Genomic DNA, 26,120 nt, shown 5'->3' with positions numbered 1-26,120 from the left:
ATGAGATGGTATCTGCAGCCCATTCAGGTCACACATGTGACACGCTCTTCCAGGTTAGAACATGCAGACAGGCTGAAAGGTTTGCTGTGTGGCATGGCATCAGGCCCTTGCATCCTTCAGTGGATGTTGGGAGACCCAGCTTTGATACAAATGTTCCATGATGGTTTATGCTTCTTAAACGGACAGACTGATATCCCTGAAGTTTCTTTGGTTTATACAGTGATGATCAAGTGTTTATTTGAGTGTTTTTAGAGTAACGTAAATATAAATGAACTACAAGGGTCTGGGGGCCTGAGCAAAGGAAAACAAAATTATTTTTCCTTTCTGAGTAAGCAAGCTCTGGTCTGGGTATCTTTCCCTAGTAACTAGTTACTTTTTCCTAGTAACGAGTAACTTGAAGTAACTGAGTTACCGTAACTTACCCAACACTGATTATAAATCCATCCAACCATTGCTCTCATCCCTCCTCCATTTTTTGAGTCTGAGATGCCACATGATGAAAGGTTTGCTGTGTGGCATGGCATCAGGCATGTTCCATGATGGTTTACAAACAGACAATCCCTTTTCTTTGTAAACAGTAATTAGAAACTGTTTTAAAGCAAACAAACAAAACAAGGGTCTGGGGGCCTGAAAAGGAAACAAAAGGCTGAATGTATCCTCCATCAAGGAAGAATAAGAAAAGACAAAGAAGGGTAACTAAAGAAACAAAAATGGGGGAAAACTGCCTCCATCATCAAAGAAGGGTAATAGGTGCCTTCAAAGGTTTCTTTATCTTCAAGCCTTCTTTAAATTTACTTCATCCTCAGGTATTCAATAAAAAATGTTGATTGAAAGAGTGAAGTGGATTGGAAAAGAGAAGAAATATAATACTATCAATTCAATTTTTCCTAAGCTGGACTTTGTGCTGTACACCCCTAGAGGGCAGTACAGTCTCATGACAATAATTTGAAATTTCCCACATTAATCCACATTTCAGGAAATTTGTTTTCTTTTAGTAGTTTTCATCATCCTGGCAGATCAGTTGTACTAAAACACTCAGTTATTCTGTTTCTTGCATCTTTGGTATGAGCAGTAAACACTCAGGAAAGAGGAGAGGACACTTCCACAGTTTTCAGTGAAGCATGGACGAAATGGTGCCAAATACGAGATCCAAATGAGCTAAACAAGGACAAACAGCAGCTTATTTCAGCTCTTTTTCGGGTTGATTGATTGATTCATGCCATTTTTACTCTTCAGTCACATCCACCCTTTGCTTTGACATTTGAAAAGGCCACATGCGCTTTCAAGACAAAAAGTGTCAGGCATGGAGCCTCTTTCTGTCCTGCCCATCAGTCTGGGTTGCTGCACTATTAGTGTTACAGCTTTCACTGTGGTGCATCAAACATCTCCTGACTGAAGTGGTGCTGCTCACAGTGAAGGTTGAGAGGTGTGCAGCCACAAGAGCCCTTGTCAGCTGTTGTACTTCTAATGTGAAACAACACTCTCTATTTGCAGTGTTGTACTTTAAATATGTCTGGCTCTGTAATATTATTCATTCCGTCTCATCCCCAGACTTGAATCTCTGTACATCTCTAACACTCTGTTTTTATTTCAGACCAAACAACAAACCTTCAAAATCATCCTTCCCCACTGAAGACATAACAGTAACTTGTAGCTTCTAATATACAGGAAATATTTCAAGGGAAAACATCTTCATATGCACTAAATTTAATCTTCCTCTCCACTTTCACACACACATGTAAATGCTGAGCGAGCCAACTACAGTAACATGTGTACACTCTAGATTGATGGTAATGAACCAGCTTCAGTGAACTGTGCCACACTCAAGAGCAACTGATAGACAAGTAATGCCAATACATTTCCTTTTATGATTGCACTTTATGCTAATATACCACTCATACCCTGATTTGCATAATGCAAGAGCTCTCAACCTCATCTTACTTAAATTATGCAAATTTTTTTCACTGCAAGGCATATTGGATGCGATGCATTTTTCCCCCTTTTGAATCAATTTCTAGAAATCACTTGAATCAGATTTGGGATTAATGCCTTCTGTTGCTTTGATCCGCAATTCTACTGTATATTAGAGTAGATAATTAATGCATATTTACATTCAGGAGTTTCTAATATCAATCATTTCTGTGAGTTGTTGCTATTTAAGCTCTCCAGTGGCTCATCATGCATGTAGATACATACTGTAACACATAGCTACCAGTCACAGCCGCACGCTCAATGCTAAATGTCAGTGGGGCAAGTTAGATAAGGTAAAACACGGGGAGAAGATACAACTTTCAGCTGATGAATGTAGGTCAGACTGCTTTCAGGTGTCCACGGAGCCCACTGGCCAGCGCCATAGGTCATTGTGTTTGTTGTACATGAGGAGTCATAGTTCATGGTTGAAAAGTCACTGTGTCTTTAGATCGCCAAAGTGTGCCAATGTCGCCTTTCATCAGGAAAACCTGGTGAAACAGGCTAATAGAAACCCTAAAACCAGTCTGGAGTGACACAAAAATGTATGTCCAAAGATACAGTAACCTTACCAAAGGAGGTATGAGAGCTAATTGTTTTCATTTTTGGATTCCACTGCTTGCTTGTCTTGCTTTTAATCCTGGTCTGCTTGTGTCTGCATACATATGTTTATGTATTTTTACATATACCGTGTGTTAATATGAGAATGGCTTCTACCGACTCGATTAAGGCAGGAGGCTTGAGACGCCCCCCCCCCCAAAAAAAAGGTAAAATTACACCAAACACAATAAAACCAACTAAAATGACTGGTAACAGGTGAAACATTGTATCACCTGACACCTTTTATAGACTGCTAAGCCAAACATGATTTGATGATTTAAGCATAAAAAGACAAGACATATTGGAATGGTCATTGATCAATGGTCATGACAACTGGCAAATTAATGACCACGAAACTGACCTCATGGCCCATTGTCAGTCAGTGGTGCTAGTGTCAGTCATTATGCAAATGTACTATTTATGAAGTTCAGGAAACCTGCAGTCAGCTAAGATGGAAGAAGTCACTTGGATGAGTGACGAAACATTTCTCCCACTGAAAACACTTCATCCAGAATCTTTTTTGGGGGGGGATTTCCTTACCTGGATGATTGGACATAGAGTCATATTGGAAATTTAATAATTTATTAATTTAGCAAACAGAGGACTCAGTAGGATGTGAAAGAACCATTCACACCTACAATAGTCTGGCGCATCTCCTTCCACATGCTGGTCAACAGCTTGGCTACACACTGCTGTGGGATGGCATCTCATTCTTCAACCAGCATTTGTTGCAAGTCAGTCAATGTGAGTGTGTTGGTCAGAGAATAAGATGCTGGTCTCTGTTGTTTAAATGAATCAATTGTTAAATTGCCAATGTCTTGTTTCTTCAGACATTAATCAACCAATCCAATAAATGACACCAAAATTCAATTCAATTCAATTCAATTCAATTCAATTCAATTCAATACATCTAGTGTTAAATCCCAACAGCAGTTACCTCAAGACGCTTTTTATCGTAAGGTAAAGACCCTAATAATACAGAGAAACTCCAACAATCAGACGTCTCCCTGTGAGCAAGCACTTGGTGACAATGAGAAGGAAAAACCTTTGGCAGAACCAGCTTAAGTGAGTTAAAGCAAAATAAGATGTCTTGCCTTGACAGAGAAGATTTTTCATGGGCACAGCCCACATACTCAAGTCAAGATTGTTACAACAAAAAAAAACCAATCACCCAAAAACCAGTTTATAATGAAAGTTAAGTTTCTTTTTACTACATGGGTTTATATTCGATGTACAAAATCTTGGATACCAATTTTTCTTTATAAACCTAATGTAGGTGAACAGTGTGTAGTAGTACATTTATTCTTTAGGTAATAGACAGTTGTAAATACAATATGCTGTACATAAACATACACTTGGTTCCATCTTTATCTTCTGTTTATGTACATAAACAACAACCACCCCTATTTTGCTACTGTGTTTCTCTCTACTTTTATTAAGTACATCAGTTTGCCAATAATAGGGTACAGTAGCATGCGGTGTACTCATAGTAATAATGATAGTAATGCTATTTTTAATGAGGTTTTACTTGAGTCTAAATAAAATGATCCAATTCTGGAGAGAATAGTAGTGTAGAAACAACATAATCATAAAATGTTGAGTTTCACAGAAACTTCAAACAGTCACTGTTGGCTTTTCACAGATTTCACAAATGGGGAAATGTTAATCTGAGGAGGCTAACCTCAAGATTGAGTCATTTACAAATTCCTGCAAACTCGCACATTTCTCACATTACATCATTCTCATAAAAAGCCCTCGGCATTTATGTTGTGCACACCGCACCATGCTCCATTTCCTCTCTGCCACACAGCTGACACTCTTGAATTATCTGTTATTGTCCAGACTGATGAAACCAACTGTCATTTGTTTGATTTAGCAGGCAGCACTTTACCCTGTATGCTGCACGCTGTATGCTACACAAACACGTGCACACATGCAGTCACTCATATGTTTTGTGTGAAAATAACTGCATCCTTACATGACTGTGACACATGAATTCAATTAACAGAGTCTTTCAGGCTACGTATACATCACCAGATTCAGAGTAGCTGAATTTCTATGTGATGCCACACTTTGAACCATTTCAGTTGAGCCTTTTCATGACCTTTGACCTTAGGTATGGCAAGGTTTAAGGGGGAGAATAAAACTTTATGTGTGTGCTTAGTTTTCTCTGGTCTTTTCTTGCGCTCATTGCTGACTTTGTTGTTACCCTGCACACAAAACCATCACTGACACCACTCATATAATAGATGAGGTGCTGTTGATGACTCCTGGATGCACCTACAAAAACCGCCTGACAGAAGAGGAATTTGCACTACATTTGATTTACATGAATCACATTTCCCAGCAGAGTTGGCAAATATTTCCCCACGAGTATCTGTTTTTATTAGCTGTGAACAAAATTAGACTCATAGCCAAAGATGCCTGAAGTTTTCCAGGAAGAAAACACGAAACAATGAAAATCCCCTTAAACTTGTGGATTTACTGTCACTGGAAGGGTTTTGTGTTTACTTAAAGAGATACCGTAATTTAGCACTGCTGACGCTCTTTTGCCCTGTTAATTTGAGAATTTGGTGACAAAACAGATACCACTCTCATTTCTGTCTGTTAACCATGAGTCACGGAGCTGTTTACTTTGGACAACAACCAGGAAAAGGGGGGAAATAGCTTGCCTGGGTTTGCCCAACGGTAATAGAAATCTGCTTAGCAGAGCTCACCATATAATACTGTCTTTAATCTATTTATTTCTAGAAATACTGGATTGGCTGGGCACAAAAACATCTGGATTAACTGCTGGATGCCCCTATAACCTAAATGCACCTGCGTGCCAAGAAGTAACTTTGCACATAAACCTGCTTTAAAATAATAATTTTTACTTTTTGTTTTAACAGGTTAAATAAATAATACCTGAAGTGATTAGTGAACTTTAGAGACAATTTGGACACAGACAGGGTTTCTGTTTCTTTCTGCTCCCATCAGAATGAAATTAATGTCCTTCTGTAACTCTTTATAATACAGGGTGGGCCATTTATATGGATACACCGTAATAAAATGGGAATGGTTGGTGATATTAAAGTCCTGTTTGTGGCACATTAGTATATGTGAGGGGCAAACTCCTCAAGATGGTGGTGACCATGGTGGCCATTTAGAAGTCGGCCATCTTGGATACAACTTTTGTTTTTCAATAGGAAGAGGGCCATGTGACACATCAAACTTATTGGTAATATCACAAGAAAAAAACAATGGTGTGCTTGGTTTCAACGTAACTTTATTCTTTCATGAGTTATTTACAAGTTTCTCTTTGTTCACAGTCATTGACATGTCGAAGAGGTTAACACGTGAGGAGCGGATCAAAATTATGTTGATATCTGGTGAACGCAGTAACCGGGTCATTACAGCAGATTTCAATGCAAGACACCCTACGAGACCACCCATCTCCCATGCTACAGTTAGCAAACTGCTTGCTAAGTTTTGTGAAACTGGTTCAGTGTTGGATTTGCCAAAATGTGGACGCAAGAAAACTGTCACTAATGAAGAAACATCAGTGGCTGTCCTAGCTTCGTTCAGCAAGAGCCCACAGCGTAGCACTCGCCGCATGTCACTGGAGAGTGGCATTAGTCAAACATCCCTTCAGTGGATATTAGCTACTCACATATGGCACCCTTACAAACTCCAGCTACTGCAGCATCTCAACGAGGATGACCCAGATTGGCGCACAGAAATTTGCAGAATGGGCAAAACAAAAATTGGAACAGGACCCTCAGTTCACGCAGAAGATTTTGTTCAGTGATGAGGCAAACTTTTATGTGAATGGTGAAATTAACAAACAAAACCACCGCTATTGGTCTGATACTAACCCACATTGGATGGATCCCTCCAAGACTGTTGGAACAACAAAAGTGATGGTTTGGTGTGGTATATGGGGTACAACGATAGTGGGTCCATTCTTCATCAATGGAAACCTCAAGGCCACTGGATATTTGAAATTGCTACATGATGATGTGTTTCCCTCTTTATGCACTGAAGCTGGCACGTTCCCTGAGTTTTTCCAGCAAGATGGTGCACCACCACATTATGGATGCCAGGTCCGAGCATTCCTAGATGAACAGTTTCCTGGAAAGTGGATTGGTCGTCGTGGGCCAGTTGAATGGCCCCAAGGTCTCCCGATCTGACACCCTTAGACTTTTATCTTTGGGGTCATCTGAAGGCAATTGTCTATGGTGTGAAGATACGAGATGTGCAGCACCTGAAACTACGGATACTGGATGCCTGTGCTGGCATTTCTCCTGCGGTGTTGCTATCAGTGTGTGAAGAGTGGGAGAAGAGGGTTGCATTGACAATCCAACACAATGGGCAGCACATTGAACACATTTTATAAGTGGTCAGAAACTTGTAAATAACTCATGAAAGAATAAAGTTACGTTGAAACCAAGCACACCATTGTTTTTCTTGTGACATTACCAATAAGTTTGATGTGTCACATGGCCCTCTTCCTATTGAAAAACAAAAGATGTATCCAAGATGGCCGACTTCTAAATGGCCACCATGGTCACCACCATCTTGAGGAGTTTGCCCCTCACATATACTAATGTGCCACAAACAGGACTTTAATATCACCAACCATTCCCATTTTATTACGGTGTATCCATATAAATGGCCCACCCTGTACTTCTGTGAAAAGTCTCCAACAACCTTTAACAAGAAATAGTAGAAAATTTAGAACTCCAATGCAAATATTTTCAATTCTGAGGTTAAACTGCATGTCATGAGTTATACACTGTATTTGTTATCCTGGATTAAAGTTCCACATGCCACTGTTGGATGTTTGATATTGACTTGGATTCAAAAATTCAAGAGGCATAAAAATGACTAAAACACAGTTTGGAGTATTTTGAGGCTTTAGAAAGCATTTTAAATAATTTTTAAAAAACCCATGAGCACATTAGCTTGATAAGTATCGCTGAATCTAAAGAGGCAGTTGGGAAAGCCATCAGTGTTTCAGAATCAAACAGGCAAACGGAGCTGTGAAGAAGCTTTTTGGGGTGGCTGTAGCTCAAGTGGTCTGCTCCAGTCTGCATGCTAAATAAACCCAAGTTGCTCTCCGATGCATCTATTGACATATGGATGTGTGTGAAAGTTAGATAAAAAGAGCATAGAAAAAAGTGCTAGTGTGAATGGGTGAATGAGGCAAGCTGTGTTAGGCGCGTTGAGTGCACAGTTAGAGTAGAAAAGAGCAATATAAGTATTTACCAAGAATCTGATGATATTTATAAGTGTGACCAGGTGTCCCACTTGCAACGAAACACTTCTTTTTATTCTTTTTCACCCCTTAATATATATATTTAACTGTTTTGCTTTTAAAATGCATTTTATTTAATCTTTTTTTTTAAAAATGTTTACTATTTATTCTGCTTTACGCCATTTTTAGTGCCTTCATTTAATGCTTTGGCTGCTCTAACGCCTGCTTTTGGGATAGATAAAGTAAACCTAATCTTACAAAATGTGTCCCACATTTTGAGAGTCTGACAAGAAAAAACTGTGACTGGAGAAAGATGTGAAAGACTATCACACAAGACCATAAAATCAAACTTTAGTTCCCATTATTTATGCTCATCATAGATACTTTTACACGAATTAAATGTAGATATTTGTCCATAAAATAATTTATGTCAATCCTGTTACCTGCATGGTTTGTTAATTTTTTTAAGTCAAGTTCTGCTTATCTATTATTATTTTTTATTTTTTTGGTCTAGCCAGGCAGGGCAGCATTTCACACTCTTGTGTGTGTTTTTTTAACACAAAACACAGTAAAAAACCTAAAAATGTATGCTCTCCTTTTTTATAATTTTCACATTTTCCAAGCCATCCAGTGGTTTGGAAAAGACCCTGAGTGGTGGCCCGTTCTGGCCCTCGGGCCTTATGTTTAACATCCCTGGTCTAACGTGTCCTCTAATGTCCCACATAAACAGTAAACAAAGTGTCCAAAATAAAAGCAGAAGAACATTCGTTTGTACTATTAAATGAAAGGATACTCGTGGTGAAGTCTGAACAAGCTGCTCCTCCAACCCTATTAGAAGATGTGCTCTCGTGCACGGCCCTCCTCCTGCGGCTCGCGCACTGCGCAGCGCTCATTGGTTGGCGCGACAATATAAAGTTCCGCAGTGACTCCTTCACTGACTGCTGCTCAGCCTCACTCACTCACTGCAGGAGGACAGCGCGTACTGTACCCGGCGTCCGAGAGGATTTACCAAACTTTCCCGCATTTGCACTCGGGCTACCTTTGAAGGTCTTCCTGTTTTATTCCAACATGAAGGAGCGAAGACTCACACAGCCGTTTGTAGGGAGGTGTAAGCTGGTGCTGGTTGGGGACGTCCAATGCGGTAAAACAGCGATGTTACAAGTCTTGGTGAAGGACTGCTATCCAGAGGTATGAGATTTCTGCACACGTCTCATGTGTCTGCAGTCGTTTTAGGATCAATACTGAGGAAAAATCCCTAAAAAATGTCTCATTATGATTCATTTATACGCTGTTGTAGATTCTGTTCTGCATATTTTTTTTGGTATAATTGGTATAATTATAAATAGTGTGTAAGCTATAATAAATATTTTTTTTTAGCTATTTTTAGCACACACGTATACATATATATAATGCTGCTGACATTTAAGCATCAAGTCATGAACTGATGTGTTGATTTTGTTTAAATGTAAAAAAAAAAAGCAAAATTTAATCTAGAATAATATGTGATAATATGTTGTTGTAATTTCCTTTCTTACTGACTGATAAATTAAATCTACTTGTTTCTGTGTGTGTTTGTCTTTTTTTAAATCTCTTTCTGTAATTGTTTCCAGACTTATGTCCCTACTGTGTTTGAGAACTACACAGCCTGTCTGGAGCTTGAAGACCAGCGTGTGGAGCTCAGCCTTTGGGACACATCAGGTGAGCTCCTCTTCTGTCTACCTTCAATTCAGTGGTTTTATCTCTTGCTGCTTAGGTTGGGCAGTAAAGTAAGGTAATTTGGTTCAGTGCTGGGATAAAGGGTCATTATTGGGAAACTCAGCCAGCCTGGAGTTGGTGAATCGAACCACGTCCCGTGCATTGTTTGGCTTACAGTTTTGTTGCTGTTTACTCAGTCTTCACAGTCTGTCAATCCTGTTTTGATGCAGTTAAGCAGCTTTTCGGTGGTGTGAGATCTGCTGAGAGATCAGTGATCGGCAGGTCTGAGCCTGCCTGGATTACTTTAAGAACATCTGGAGCCAAACATCCAGTTTTGCATGTGAAATCCTAATGAGCCAAATCTAGATTAAAAAGAGACCCCAGTTTGAAAAACTATGAAACTGTTATTACGAATAAATAATTCTGATGGCTGGTAGACACATAAAATAAATCTGCTGGTTGTTGCTTTTTGATCCTTGCTTCCTTTTTTTGTGATTTCAACATTGAATCACTTATATCTGTCATAAAAACTGAGAACAATACCAGCTACCCTGGTGTGTTTCAATACCAGTACAAAACCTTTATATATGCAGTAGACTATTTAAAAACGTGGTGTTTACCATTTGTGTTTGAAAACTGCCTTAAGTAACTAATCAATTTAGCAGCTGATTCAATTCCAGCACACTCAGCTGATCAATCAAGCCTGAATTTGCTGGCCTCTGGCCTCAACGTGGACAAACTCAAGCTATCAATGTCACAAAAGAGTAAAGCAAAAGTAGATTGGATTATTTAGGTCCTAAAGATAAAGCACACACTAGAATTTGCTGCTTCTAGTTTTTTTAATGTGTTTTTTTTTTTTTTTTTTTTAGTTAAGATTTCGGGGCTCATAGGTTGAACAAATCAAGGTCTTAGTAGATGTCGCCATAACCTCTGTGAAAAGAAAAGAAATAAGCAGATAACGTATAATGAAAACAATCGGTTGTTTCTTCTTTTGTTTTTGTTTTTTAGTTCCAAATGTTTCGTGTGCTATGTGCCTCTGGGTTAATGTGTTAACTTCAGTAGCCAGCTGACCTTTGAATGTACATAGAAATTATGTAAATAGGATCAATAAGCAAAGCCATCCGGTGCACTACAGATTTATTTCATAACAGCACTGGCCGAGGTTTTGTGTTCAGAGGAAGTTGAGTGGTGCCAGTTGGCCTGCAGTGGGGTTGTTTAACAGGGGGGCGAGGGGGATGCCTCGTCCGCGCAGGGGGTGGAAGTCCACACGAGTGTGGACGAGCGCGTGTTTGTGCGCGCCCTGTCTTTACTATGCGTGTAACGGTGTGTGTGCGGCGTACAGTCGCTGTGAACAGAAGGCACCAGTGAGGGATACTGAGAGAAAAGAGAAGCATGACCTCCTCACTGCCTTATGGTGTGTGCTGCTTTGAAAAAAGAGGTCTTATGTAACTGAACGCAGCACTGAACTAATGTAGGTTTGTGTGTTTGTCTCCCACGAAGTGAAAACTTTCTGGACAGTCACCCTTTCCAGAGGAAACGTTGCATAAGACCGATTTACATTTAGATCACAAACATAAACACGAGCTTCCCATCTCTCTTTGTTTTGCTTATTAATTCCGCTTTCCTGTTGACTTTATTCAAACATGTAGAAGACGATTTTTGATTATGGATTTCAATATTTTCACATTTAACCAAGCTAACTGTTTGGTAGAGAAATGAAGAGCGAACATTATAACTTCCTGAAGTACAAATTGGTTCCTCGAGATGTCTTAAGGTATTCGGTGTCCACAGAATTTGATATGTCTTATAAACTAATTATTATCATTTCAGATTTACTGACACTACCTAAGGAGAGAAAAAAGATTTTTACCCTATTTCTATGTGCATCAAGTTTTTTGCATATGAAAGGCTGTTTTTTCTTTCTGATTTATATTAAGACAGTCTTATAGTCCTCTTGGTGTACAAAGATGAGTGCAGCTCCCACCATTTGCTTTTTTGTGTGAGAGTAGAGCAGACAGTTGCAACAGATCAGCTCCTGTTTGCTCAGCTAAAAGGGTTTTGTGTGTGTGTGTGTTTGGCTTGTCTTGTTTGTGTGTCCAGGCAGGGGGCTGCTAATGTGTGGGAGGTGGTAGGTGCTAGAAGTTGTGTCCTCTTTAGATGTGTCTGCCTCCTCTTTCTCAAGCCTTACATCACCCTGGATAGTTATGTGACGGCCGCTTTGATTCCCTCTGAAAGAAATGGTATTGATAGATAGAGGTTGTGTAAGTTGACCTACTTTGCAGCTTTAAGTCCAAAAATTTAGATGGGCTGAACCAACCAAGAGTTAGTTTGAACAGGTTTGCTTCGTGGCAGTAATATTGTTGTAAAACGTTTAGTTAATGTCTCAGCGGACTGTAAAACTCATCAAGATAACATGATTGTTTGTTTGTCCAGCTGGGAGACTAATAGAAAAATCTGTCTTTGCTATAATTATGACCTCTTATATCAGCATAGAAGGCTTGATGTTAACCTCGGAGGACAGGAGAAGGAAATTACATTTTAGCGTTAGTGTGTGAGGAGTGATTAGGTAGCAGAGGGAAGACAATAGAAAGCGGACGTCCTGTCAGTCTGTTTTTAGCACTTCCTGAGAATTATATAAAAAAAAGTTGCTTTTTTTGGAATTGTAAGCTAAATATGTTTCCTTAATGTCATAATTCACTAGACAAACAAGGTGTTATACTTATGTAACAATGCTCAGGAGGATGTTGTTATATGTTAGGGCTTTAAGTTTGATAGAGGAAAAAGCCTTCAAATACATTTTAAAAATGTGCAATGATGTCAAGTCATCTGCAAGGGCTAAGAAGTCAGAAGATCAACCTTTAATACTAAAGGTATTAAAGGTACTACTCTCCTTTAAGTGAGATTTAAGTGGACAACACAGCCTCTCAGTACAGTGATTGCTCCACAAAAGACTATAGTAAAGCAAATAATCATAATTAAATTTTGGGTACTACACAGCAGTGCTGTAAAATTTGATGTTATTTTCCAGCAGGTGTATGTAAATTCTTATTTTTTTTTTGCTGGTTTCCATCGAGCTGATTATTTGAAACTGTGGATTGTGAAATACAGCATAGTTTTGGAGTAATTGTTTAAAAATAACTTTAAAAGAAGCATTTGGACAACTTAAATTGTTATGTTAAGATAGATAACAGTTCCTTATGTAGCAGGTTGAATATAAGGCTTCAGCTAGCAGTAGTTTAGGTTGGGTTAGCAAAAACACTAGATATAGCTTGGACACAGTTAGCGTTGTTTGCTAACAAAAACAGCAACAATCCACCTAAAAGTATAACATAAATCTGTATATTATATCTTAATTGTCTATTCAAATACCACTGTGTGAGAGTTGTCATGGTCTGTAGTCTGTGGACTCTGTGTTTATGCTTAAGTTTATTAATATTCTGTGGTTTTGTTTATTTTGGGTCGTTTGTGATTATCCCTAGTGTTTTGTGTCCTCTGTGCTCTCCTTTTCCACGTTTCAAGTTTCTATGTTCTGTCTCCCCAATCTGTGTTAAGTTTGCGTGTTTAGAGTTTTGTCGGTGTGTTTCCTGTTTTATTTTGAAAGTCCGTTTCTCTTGTCAGTGTTTCTAGTTTCGCTTCCCCTTGCCTCGTTATGTCCAATTAATCCCAGCCGTGTCTCCCTCCTGTCTCCCATTCCCTGATTGCCCTGTGTGTGTTTAGGCCCTGTGTTTTCTCATGTGCGTTGCTGGTTCGTCTGTGATCTTTCCCTGCCTCATTCTGTTATCTCCCCGCATCCCCGGTTCAGGTTGGTGTTTTGTTAGTTTCTCCCAGTATAGGTTCCTTAGCTTCTGTTTCTCGCCTGCTGCGTTTTTATTTGTTTCACTTACCAGTTTAATAAAGTTCACCTGCATCTGACGCTGCCTGCATCTTGGGTCCTACTTTCAACCTCCACTCGTTTGCCAATGCAGACATGACAAGAGTAATGTGTTTGATGCTGTTGAATAACGTTTCAACGACAAACATTGCAGAAAATTGAAGAAGAAGCAAATACATTTTTGCGGCTTTGATTATCAGTTGCAGTTCAGTGAGTGGCGATAACAACAGTTACTGTGCTTGACTGAAAAACAGTCTGACAATAGAGCCCACTGACATTGTAGATTGTTTTGTTTTTTTTAATCGTTGGACAAAACCACGCTAGCTGCTTTTATCTCTTTTCATCCAGAATGGAGATTATTTGAATTCTTCACTACAAAGATTAAGAAAAGTGTTTTCCAAGAATGTTACATACCTTCTAACCACGAACCTCAGACTGCTTTCTTGAACATAAGAGTGACTTTACTGTACTCAAATGAGCTCCACAGTCACCAGTGTGTGTTTCTTTATTAGAGAACAAAAATGTAAAGAGTCTACCTCAACATTTAACCAGGGTTTCTATTTTATTATTCAAAACTCTGGAATAAAAAGTTTTCCATTGAATCATTGAAAGATAGTTGCACTGTCTGACTCACTGAGTTAGTGTACTTTTCTGGAAAATTTCCCATCAGTGGGAAGGCTCCAGGCTTTGTGAAACTCTCATGAGCTTGGCAGGGGTGTATGTGTCTGTTTGTGTTTGTACTGTGTTAATGTGAGTAGGATGACTGTGATGGAACATTATAATACTGTCAGCTGGCAGACCGTAGAAAGAGCAGTCATATTTTTGTTTCTGCTGGCTGACAAAATTGAAAAAAAGCTTTCAGTTTTCAAAGATGTTGTTTCGTGCCGAGTGTCCGACTGTGGAGGGTTGAGTTCTGAGGACCGAAGAGCTCGACACAAGAAGCAGGTTATAGAAATAAATAAGTAAAAGCTTCACTTACAAAAATAGGTTCAAGGATGGAAAATCCAGGCAGGCAGACAAAGCACACAGTCCAGGCAGTGATAAAGTCAAAGTACAGGCAAATTTAACCACGTAACGACTAATGTGCCGTATTTGATACATGAGATTTTGTGTTTTTGAGACTTTCACATCATCATCATCAAAAAAAAAAAAACTTAAGTAAATTGAACAATAAATAAAAATTGCCAGATGTAGCAAATATGATACAAATTAAAACTCATATGCCCAAATTAATACGTAATTAATCTAAAATATTGTCAGAAGGTTCAATAAACACTCATTTTTTAAAATTGCATCTTCTTGCAATTATTTAATGGTTCAGGCTTTGAATGACTAAACAGAAATCAGAATCAGAACCACAATGTTGCATAGATGTGACATAAACTGCCAGTCTGACATATAACTAGCAGACGAACGGGAGTATACACTGTGTGGTAAATTAGTAAAGGTGAGCAAAGCCCCTAAAACAAGCAAAACATTTATTAAAAACGAAAACTGTGGTGCGTCAGAAAGCCATCTTATGCATGCTACCCATTCTTTGCACCTGTGGCAGCTGATCCATTGTGTGCAATGCCTTTTTAAGACAGTGGGGTGCACACATTTGTCAGAGTGAACATGCCCCAGGTGATGCAGCAGGCAGGAAAAGCAGTGCAGGCGGGAGTGGCTGGTCTAAAGAGGCAGCAGAATGGATCACGAGACACAAAAACCAAACTAAATGAAAGGAGAAGCTCGGAATCCTAAAACTCTAGCTTCCCAAATTGCATATTTAGAAAATTTAAGTCATTTTGTCAATTCTCTGTCTCGTTAGGTTCTCCGTACTACGACAATGTCAGGCCTCTCTGCTACAGCGACTCAGACGCAGTCCTCTTATGCTTTGACATCAGCCGACCAGACACAGTAGACGGTGCACTCAAGAAGGTATGCATCCCTGCAGTTTACCCTCATTGATCAGTTGTCTGCCATCTCTCATGTCTATTCTTGCCCAGTTAAACCTGTTTCCTTTCTTTGCAGTGGAAAGCAGAAATCCAGGACTTCTGCCCCAGCACTCGGATCCTGCTAGTAGGCTGCAAGACGGACCTGCGCACAGACGTGTGCACCCGCATGGAGCTGTCCAATCAGAAACAGGCTCCAATCTCCCACGAACAGGTTTGTTCCTCATCTACTTTTTGCTCCTCAGTATCTGCTAAAGTTTCTGTCTCCATCCTGTCTTCAAGCCCCTCCTTTGTCTTTGATTTCCTCCGACCCGGACTCATCTCTTCCTTCAATTTTATAGGGTTCATCATTAGCCAAGCAGCTTGGAGCCGAGGCTTACTTGGAGTGCTCAGCTTTCACATCAGAGAAGAGCATCCACAGTGTTTTCCGTACCGCGGCTCTGGCCTGCATGAACAAACTCCAGCCCGCCAATAAGCCCAGCCCAGTCCGGCGCCTCTCCAAGAGACTCCTACACCTGCCCAGCAAGACGGAGCTCCTCTCCTCCACCTTCAGCAAGGACAAGTCCAAGAGCTGCTCCATCATGTGAATACTACTGAGATAAATGTGGCAAAAGGACAAACGAACGAGACTGTAGCTGGCTCAGCGGGGGTGCCTGGTGTGCAAGGGAAAGAGAGCAATTATGTGGATTTTTACAAAGCCTCTCTCTCTCTCCTTTGCAGCTTCCTCCTGCAAACTCCTGTCAACCGCTTCCAGAAAGATCACTTTCTTTATTCAACTCCAGTGCTGAAGTTTTGATCATGACTTGCCACCAGCATAACAATATCTGCAGAGAGAGAATTTGTTTGATGTTCAATTAAACCATGTGCTAGCAGAGCATAACAGGCGCTTTAAGGTGCTGTGAATAGTCTTAAATAAGGTCACTACTGCCTCTTTACCAAAGGAAGGGGTTGTAACCATTACATCTGACTGCATTTCAAATTCTGAAGGCAGTGCCCTTTCCCATCCATCTTTGTTTGAATGTCTGTCTGAGGTCACCGTATGAGCTGAGTGACGAGATGAAATGTAAAATCTGACATCTGACAGGAATTGGTATCTACAGAAATACGGTGCAGGGGATTGAAAATGGCAGGCCTTGGAGAAATTCCTCTCCCAGCTGACCCCTCTCGGTATATCTGTTGGAAATTAAAGCTGACAGTGGAGAAAAGGTGGAGAGAGAGGAGGGGTTTGGCGAGCAGAGCGCTCATTTGCAAAGGCAGCGGGGGGACAAACCGAGAGCTCGTCTGAAGGAGCACAATGTGACTCAGCACTCACATGATCTGCAAAACAGTCACGGGTTGGACGTGCTGTGCTTAAAAACAAATAAACAAACACGTGCATGTCTTTGTGGATTCTGTGCCATTACCCATCATCACCCACCACTGCAGTCTTTTGTTCAGTATTATTAACCATAGGCCTTTATTATGGCACTGATGAATCATCTTACCCTGCTTAATGAATATCGGTTTTTATACATGTTCCAGCATAAAAATGAAGTCGTTCTTGCTGGGCCTTCATCGATTACACAAAGATGTCTTTTTACACAACACAAACAAGATAGATGTATTTTGGTGTACCAAAAGAAATCTTTCTTTTCAAATCCGTCTCCTGCTAGACGTTTAAGGACAAGTAGTCCTGGGAGGCTTAGGAGCCATAAATGTGCTTATCAGGGTTCATGAGCTCCAGGGGCTGATTTTAAGGGGTACGCAACTGATTAGCAATTTTACCAACAGAAAATTGCCCGATGGACAATGGACTGTTAAAAAAGGAAGACCAAAATTGGGTCATACTTTTCTGCTTCTTTTCAAAAAACTTGACACAGGCCGACAATTTCAATAATGAAACCTCCATTATAATTTCTAAGCTGGAAAGGTGGCTAATGTTCATTCTCAATGGGCCCAAAATTGTATAAGTGTGTGGAACATTAGGATAACTCACAAAAGAAGAAGCCTAGACCTTTTCTTTGGGCTGTCTTATGACAACAAATGAGTCTTCTCTTTTTTACATCCATGCTAGTAGTAGCTAATCAAGCCTTGCATTGATTGACACCGATGTATTTAAGAAACACTTGAAGATTGCTTGTCTGGTGCTTCAACCAAAAAATATTTTCCAGCTTCATGAACTTTCTGGCACAGTATCCGCTCTTTAACTCTTTAAATCTGCCTGCTTATAGAATAAAATGACCGGGTGTGCATCAGAAGTTAGTGAGGGTGATCTCTGCCTATGCAGCTATGCCTGGAAAAACCCAGAAACTGTGCTAAAGGTTGTCAAACCCTGGCTTTATTGATATATACTGAGGTGCTAAAAGTCATCATTAAGGGACAGGGGAGGTTGTCAAATGCCATTTCGATGGGGAAGTTAAGCAGTAGTTTGTCCCAAAAGCTGTTAACAGACTGATTTGTAATGTGGAGAAGTTCCTCTTAAAGCTCAATTCTTGACTAAATTTCCTTGAGAGAGGAACAGGCTGCTCCTGACTTTTTTCTTCCTCATTTCTTTTTTTATGCATTAGACATATTTGGATATATATATATATATACACATTTTCATCCTAATCCGGCCTTTTTTCCCCTGGTGGATGCTTCTACTTTGTTGTGGCTGTCACGGGTGTTTTTGTAGCTGATGATGTTGTTCTTGTATTCACCGGAGTCTTCTGGCATTAGCTGCTGTTGACAGCTCGGCTAATGGAGGACTTGATGATTTGTAGGTCTGCGCCGAGAAGCCCGGCGATGTGCGGATCACTGGAATTTAACGTGTTGCCTAGCAACAGTGTGAGCAGGGGCAGTTCCTGTTTCTCGGAGAGGAGGAGGGAGGGATCTCTCAGAGAAGGCGCCTAACCTTTTTATTTGTAGCATTTAGACCGAAGGAACAGCAAAAGTGATGGCTGCACATATCGGAGCAGCGGACTGTTGGAGATGTCCCGAGCTGTCACGTGTTGTCTAAAACTTGTCTTTGTAACACTACTGCAGTCATTTTTTTTCACTTCTCAGTCCTGCCTGGAACATTTGTCACCCTTAAGCTGCATTTGTCTAATGTACAGCCATTATTTAAATCTCTCTCTCTTTCTTTTTTTTTGTATATATCCTTTTTGAAATTCCCCAAAGAATGTCAGTGAAGCAAAACTAAATGTTCATGTGAAGTTGCCAATTGTTGCTTAAATTATTGACTGAGTTCTGTACTTGTTAATGCCATACACTAACTTCTAAGTCTTTTACTTAAATAAATATGTCTGAAGTTTATTTTAAGTCTGTGTTTCTGTGTTAAGCTTATTAAAGGTGAAACTTTGATGGATGTATTAAGTCAGTTTTCTTTATGCAACCTGATATCACAAATCTGTTGGTGCACTCTGACCTTGGACATTTCATCTCATTTAAATGAAAACTTCACAAAAGCTCTTTAACAGGAGCAAGAGCAGCTGAAGAAACCATCTTGGACAGACATATGTACTGACCAGTGATTATAAAGAAATCCACACCCACCCTGACTGACTCCCCGCTATATCTCTCTACTTTGGTCAAAGTACATCACACTGCACTTTTCAAGGTTTTGTTTAGCAGGAGCAAGTGATTATTTGGGTACTTTAATCAAATTCCAAGACTGATAGCTTGGCAGCACATTGTCTATTTTGTCTTAAAGATGACCTTTAATATCACTCACTCTTACTTTCCTGATCGAGGACACAATGGCCTACTTCACAGTCATCACAAAGAAATGCGGAGTTACAGATAACACTGTATGCTTGAATGAAAAGCCTTACAAATAGTACCAATGGCAAAGCTGTATTTAAAAGGATTTGTGGACAACAATGATCAAGTCAAAACAAGGCTCTGGACGTACTAATGAAACATGAGCACACGACTAAAAACACACGTCCAGTGCTGCATGCATTCGTCTCATTACATAATCCTTGTTTTGATTACAAGCAGCAGAATGGTGATGAAGAAAGGTGATTTAACTGACAAGTATGTATGCAGAAGAGCATCTCTGATCGCACAACACACAAAACCTTAAAGTAGATGGGCTACAGCTGCAGAAGACCACACCGTGTGTTGATCCTCTCAGCCAAAAATAGGAAACTGAGGACGCAATTGCCAAGGGTTCACCAAAACAAGACAAAAGAAGATTGGAAAAACGTTGCCCACTATACGGCAACATTCAGATCAGTCAGAATTTAAAATAAACAACATGGAAACAGGGAGGGTGGTTGATCTTTTTTTGATATACCTGAAATGTACCCGATTTTAAGATCACTCCTAGGTGCACAGGTAACCATGTTAGCAAGTCTGTAGCACTTAATGCGAACCTAAAAAAACAACTCTATATGCACTGATGACACTGGCTGTTGTAGAAAGCCACCAGAGGTCTTTTGTTCCCCAGCACAGGCCATGAATAATAAGGCTAAACACAGAGAACCACTCCTTGAGGTCAACTGGGTGGGGTGGGGTCTTGTGATTATAGATTATCTGTTTTGAAGCCTTAAAACAACAACAACAACAACAACTTGATAATACATGTAGTGTTTAAACCTAAAACAGCTCTTTACCTTCAGCACAACAGGAGTTTTAATGCGTTAACTGCATATTGAACTGGGGGATAGTGGGGAACTGGAAACACAGATAAGCTGCTGTTTGAATCGTAAATAAACGACTGTCACATTTTGTTTTGACCACAGTCTGTGTTAACAAGCTAGCAAGAGAACGTCTTTTCAGTTAGCTGAAAAATCTGAAGCTTTGCCATTTTTTATTTAGTAATGAGTAAATCCTCACTTAGGAAGCAAATAACCAGGATAAGCTTGAACCTATGACATGCTAGCATGATGCTGTGGTGTCTGTTAAACCTCGTGTTTCTGCTATAAGGTTAAACTTTTTTAAATGGAGTCATTTCTTAAATAAATTAGCCCCCTGCTATTTCAGTGGTTTCCGTTTCTTTTGCCTTTCCTTGTTTACACGAACCATCCTCCCTGACGTCCACCTCTAAATTTGCTTTGTCTTTCGCCCTTATCAGAATCTCCTTGGCTACGTCCTGCTCTCCCACTGATGATAGGACATGGATGAAAGGTCTGAATGTTTGCAATGCCTGAGCTGTCACACACAGGATACAGCATTAACTTATCCAGTACAGTCAAGGCAATTGTGGGAATATTCTCTGCACTTCAGATAAATTTCATCTCTTGGCTCCTCCAACATTGATTTTCTACAACAAGAAATGGAAGAGCGGTCTGATCATCTTTTGGATAAACAGGGCTGCCAGCCAGCCTGTCTCCCTACGATACTCCCTTCTCTTATCTTTTTCTACAGTTTCTGTCTCTCTGTTTTTCTTCAGTACATTTATCAAAAATTTGCCCATGTACATTACATGTCTCCGCAAATCAGATAACGGTCTGACAAAAGCGTACTGAGCCTGTCATCCATGGCAGGTTGCTCGAAGGCATGATTATTCTTTACGATCACAGTCACGGCAGGCATGTGGTCTTTTGACAAATACTGCACCTTTGTGGATTGTGAAATGTAACTCCGGAGCTGGTTATACTGCAGACTGCCATTAAAATGATAATTGGACATGTATGGGAACATACCTACAGGCTATCTTGTGTATAACTTTGATCATACTTTCATGTCTGACTGTGAAATACGAAGCTAGACTAGAAATAAAGCTATGTAAAAGCTATATAGTAACAGATATAAAATATTTGTTATAAACACATAAAAAGGACTTTTATAGTTTTATAGTTGATTATCTGTTGAGTCGTGCTCAGTTGACACATAAAATATGAAAGTTGTAGCTTGTATATTAATGTAAAAATTTTAGATATAATGGCATAAATAATGTGAAATAACCCTGTGAGCAAAAACTTTACCATGAAGACATGTGGTGCAGCTGTGCCTTAGTAGGCTTCCAGAAGGTGACCAATCAGAGAGAAATAAGCTTTTATAGAGAGGGATTTCAAGGGAAAGGATCACAGACTCTGCAGACTCTCAAAAAAAGCCAACATAGTTTCCATAAACTGCAGTTCATCTAATGGCCACTTGAGACTGCCTCCAAGCTCGCTATAGCCTTATCTTACAATTTCGTGTTCAACGCTCTGCAAATGATAACTTTTGGCTCCAAAACCCCCCAAAGTGACAGAAATCAAATACTAAAACTGAAACTTTAAAATCCAAATCAGATGACGAAGGTATGGTGGTTGTGTCCATCATTAATATAATGCAGTCTATGCTTTAGATAAAAGATGAACTGAGAATTTGTTTGAAGTAGAAAAACATATATTTTCAGTAGGGATCATGCACAGCTACTCTAGTCGAGTCCCAGGATATTGAAGTTTTAATTTCTTTTTACTTGGCAGTGGATAAAAGCAACAAAAAAAAGCTGATTTATTGATCAAATTAACTCCATCTTCTATGGCAGCTTCTGAAAAACAATCCCTGCTTGGAAAACAGATTTGTGCAGCCCAGAAGAGGCACATGTGGCACTGACATATTTGATGTAAACTAATGAACAGGTCAGCAGCAAGTGATCTGTGCAGTCTAGACATTTGTCCCTTCCTCTCATGATGGATAGGAGCCTGCAGCACAGACGGCGAGACTGCCGAGGACCGGGATCAGGATCCAGAGGGAGGATGACTGAGGGAAGAGCGCTGCCATCTGAAACCCTCTTGAGGAGCTGGAGAAAATGGTCGCTTGTGCAGAGCGTCTCATTAATACACAAGCACATCATCTATCAGACGTGGCAGTGCAGACCCGCACGAAACACACACGTGTTGCAGGTTCACACACACACAATCAAACTATTGCACACATCTTGCACAGCAGCAGCAGAAAAGGAAGCTGAGGAGAGAATATGGGTTGGCAAAGCTATGCTGCCTGATTGCTGATGAGCTATCTGCACACTGACATGTAGGTTACGTTCTCTCTGTGCAGTGAGCTTTGCCACAGCTGCTCTGACAGTCTCGTAATTCCTGTCTCAGGATGGAAAATGGGGTTGCAGTCGAAGGCTCAGCTGGATGAGGAGCAGAGGAACGACTGTCCTACATGAGCGACCCTCTGTTTCAAACTAGCACACTACTATATCTGCATAATCCATGAACTGTAAGCAATAGTTCGATACTTGGATAGATGAAAACCACTTGCAGCAAAAGTTAACAAATCAACAGATCATAGGGATAAATAAGTCTTTGCCTACCACCTGGGTCTGGACACATATATTTGCCAGAACAGAAATGAACTTAAAACAAGTACTTAGTATCTTGGTTATCCTTTGTCAACCACAGTTTGTGAGCCTGCCAAATTCCCATCACATATATGTTTATATCTGTCATCTCGTCTCTGAATAAAAGAACAAACTAGCAGTCCCGGCACTGCCACAAACATGAGAAAAATCAGAGCTGATTTTTTTCTGATTGTGCAGGACTTCATAATGTTTCATGCAATCAATCCGTCTCTGTGTGTCTGATTTTTGAGTCCAGAGCTGCTCTGATGTGATGGCTTCATGCAGCTCTCGGCCTGTTTGTCAGTGAGCTTCTGGCTATTTAATGAGGCATACAAACATCACTAGACAGCACGCACTACAGCCTCTGTAGCCTTAAACCCTGAGGATTCATTCTTTTTAATATTAACCACATTACGCTGTTTTAGCATTTGCATGCAGTGCACAACAAGCTGAAAATCAAATACAGCGCTCGATAAATATGGGATAGATGTCATTGGGGCACTATCAATTATACCCATACAGGGCAATTTTAAGTTCGTATGTGTATCTGTGGGCAAATTATCTGCAGCTTCAGGCAGCCATGCGTAATCATGCACATGTGAACTGGTGTATGAATGTGTGTCAGGGTGTGCTGTGTATACTAAGCAGTTTAGCGTGTCTGCTCTGCTTCCCAAGAGCAGAAAGGTGAGCGAGGTTCACACTGACAGCACTCAACTCATCTGCTGGAATGATAAGACTTATTGTGTCCCTGCTTGGGGTAAATAACCTCCCTGCTATGTCCTTTGCACCCCCCCTCCCTTTATATAACCCTTTCACCGATGCTGCTCACCTTCACCAGTTCTATCCCTCTTCCTGCATATATGCCCCGTTTGGCACACCCTTAGGGCATGTCATGAGTGAATGCTCTTCTAGCACTTTAATTAGACAACTGCGCCTGGCATTGGGGAATATGGGGGGAAGGGAGCTGAGGCTGGGGCACATGAGGTGCCTGGGATGGGGGTTGACTTTAGTTAGGAGTTGGGGGGGGGAAATGTAGGAGATGATGTTTCATCCAATCATGTGACAGAAGCCTGTTTCCAGGGCTTCAAAAGGTGATAATAATCACTGATCAGCAGAGCCATTTCCATGTCATATCGTAAAACAATGGCCTGAACAGTGTCACCACTCTGGTATTGATTCCTTTCTCAATCAAAGCCTAACTTTAACCATTATCAATCATCAGCTGCTGGTGATTAGAACTGAGTAACAGTCAACGTTACACAATGCTGGTCGAAAGCAATTCACCTTCCTCACTTAAACAATGATTAAGTGGTTGTAAAACACACATTTTTTAAAGACTTTTGGACATAGAAATATCCAATAAGGGTAACTGTTTTTCCAGTTACTGTAATTCTTCACATGCAAAATTTAAACAACAAAACCAAACAGTAAAAGTAGTTCTTGCCGTCTCTGCCCTTCATCTGTTTCTTGTGCAGGCATTTATTCATCTCGTGTCACGTCTCTTCATCTTCCCACCTCTTGTCACTGCTCGTCTCCTCCGTCTCTTCACAGCAGAAGCGTCAAAAACAAAACTGCTGCTCGTTAGGAAAATAATAGTGAGTGGATTTCTTTTTTTAGGTTCATCTGTTGTGCTGAATCTTTACTCTGTGCAGCGCTCAGTGGGGCTGTTGTACAGAAGTCAAGCTCCTGATGGCAAACATGGTGTAGTCAAGATGAAGAAAACCAGTGTGTATATGTGTAACAGTGATGTGTACTCATGTTAAAAAGAAAGTACACCCTCTGTCAATTCTAAGCTTTTACATATTGGAGCATAATAAAAAAGATCTGGTCCTTAGCAGATTTTTAAAGTGTGTAAACACAAAATCAGGTGAACTACAAACCTTCACATATTGCATTGTGTTAGTGTTTATTTAAAAAAAAACTGAAGGCAAAGTGCAGAAGCAGTGTGCAAAAAACTAAGGACCCCCGTCACTGCTTCTACTGAAATTAGGAGGGTAAGAAGCAGCCAGGTGCTGCTAGTTAAATACACTTGATTAAGTGATTATTAGTCAGTGTGAGCGTCTCCGTAAAAGCACTTTGTTTTGGCAGTTTGCTGATCTGGAGCATTCAGGTGTGTGTTAACACAGCGCCAAGGACGAAAGACAAAATCAGTGATCTCAGAGAAGCAACTGTTACTGCCCATCAATCTTGGAAACGATATATAAGGCCATTTCCAAACAATTTGAACTCCATCATTCTACAGTGAGAACAATTATTCACCGGTGGACATTCAAGATGGTTGCCAAACATCCTGTCAGGCCAAACAAAGTTTAGAGAAACTGCAAAGAAAAACCTAAGAGCTGTCAAATTTGACAGGCCTACAGCTAGTATGTTATAAAAAGACTGAATAAGTATAGTTTGTATGGAAGGGTCACCAAGAGAAAGCCCCTTATCCCTAAAAAGAACATGTCAACACAGCACAACAGCACAAATGTTTGCAAAGTGCAATCTGAACAAACTACAAGACTTCTGGAACAATGTTCTTTGGATAAATGAGATCAAAGTGGCCATAAAACCATGTAAAACCAAACCCACCTGTTTTTTTTTCAATCATTTAGTCGATCATGAATTCCTCTGTGTACCAAAGTATTCTAAAGTTAAATGTGAGGCCATCTGTCTGATGGCTAAAGCTTATCCCAAACTGGCTCGTGCAACAGGACAATGATCCCACTACGCTTAGCAGCAAATCTACATCAGAAAAGCTGACAAAAGAAAAGAATCAAGGAGCTGAATAGTTCAGAACTGAACCTGACTGAGATGTTGTTCCAGGGCCTTTAAGGAGCTCTGTATAAATACATGCCAACAAACCTCGATGAACTGAAGCAACGCTGTAAAGCTGAGCGGCCGGAAATTCACCCACAATGATGTGAGAGACTGATAGAATCAAACAGAAAACAATTATAGCATTTTACATGCTACTAAATAACACACTGCTTCTGCCTTTTGGCTCAGTTTTTGCTGAGTAAAGAGAGAGACAGCGTCACGTGTGTGTGTGTGTGTGTTTCATCTCAGGTTGTATTTGAATTATTTTAAAACCCAAAAAGGACAGGATGATTTTTAATTATGTCCTAAAATGTGAGACGGTAGAAATGAAAGGCTTTCATTTTTTTACACGACTGCATGTCAGTGCTTACAAAAGCCAAAATTGATTTGTGCAGTTTTATGACTCATTATTTTATTGAGATTGTTAACAAAAATATTTGATTGTGAATCCATAAAAACACATACACATATAAACCCTTGTTCAGAACCTAATATTATATAAGATTAATCCAAATTCTGCTATATTCTAATAATTTTACATCTAAAAACTTATAAACTCTTGTCATTCCTGAATATCACAGGAGAAAATTAGCATTTTTAAATTCGTTTCTCTTTCCATTGCAGTTTTATAGCACATCCCAGGGTGGTGTCACTCGACTTTCTCTCCATCTCTTAGCCTCAGAGGATTTTGTTTTGTAAAGAAAGCACAAATTTCATGACCACCAGCATCACAATCAGATGTCTTTCTTGGACACAGTGAATACTTGGTGTTGG

General features: G+C 40.0%; 1 protein-coding gene across 2 annotated transcripts; it reads left to right on the top strand.

Moving 5' to 3' along the window:
* The first annotated feature begins 8,725 nt into the window (after window positions 1-8,725).
* On the top strand, window positions 8,726-18,629 carry LOC116310915 (rho-related GTP-binding protein Rho6-like). 2 transcript variants are annotated; one of them, XM_031727849.2, is made up of 5 exons: window positions 8,726-8,995; window positions 9,418-9,505; window positions 15,181-15,290; window positions 15,384-15,518; window positions 15,646-18,629. In XM_031727849.2, exons 1-5 carry the CDS (start codon window positions 8,876-8,878, stop codon window positions 15,889-15,891), a joined length of 699 nt encoding a protein of 232 aa, XP_031583709.1. In that variant the 5' UTR covers window positions 8,726-8,875; the 3' UTR covers window positions 15,892-18,629. The 2 variants fall into 2 exon arrangements, with proteins under 2 accessions (XP_031583709.1, XP_039460793.1); XM_039604859.1 differs by lacking the exons at window positions 8,726-8,995; window positions 9,418-9,505 and adding an exon at window positions 13,151-13,304.
* Window positions 18,630-26,120: the final 7,491 nt, after the last annotated feature.

This window comes from Oreochromis aureus, linkage group 20 (assembly GCF_013358895.1).
Source record: "Oreochromis aureus strain Israel breed Guangdong linkage group 20, ZZ_aureus, whole genome shotgun sequence".
Taxonomy (NCBI): Eukaryota; Metazoa; Chordata; class Actinopteri; order Cichliformes; family Cichlidae; genus Oreochromis; species Oreochromis aureus.
The sequence above is the reverse complement of the archived record's forward strand: the minus strand, read 5'-3'. Positions and strand labels throughout refer to the sequence as shown.

Bases quoted from the DNA above. Each gene is read 5' to 3' on its own strand.
- LOC116310915 (XM_031727849.2), top strand. From the start codon at position 8,876: ATGAAGGAGCGAAGACTCACACAGCCGTTTGTAGGGAGGTGTAAGCTG. The intron at 9,506-15,180 runs GTGAGCTCCTCT...CTGTCTCGTTAG, and splicing joins CAGCCTTTGGGACACATCAG to GTTCTCCGTACTACGACAAT. The intron at 15,291-15,383 runs GTATGCATCCCT...CTTTCTTTGCAG, and splicing joins TAGACGGTGCACTCAAGAAG to TGGAAAGCAGAAATCCAGGA.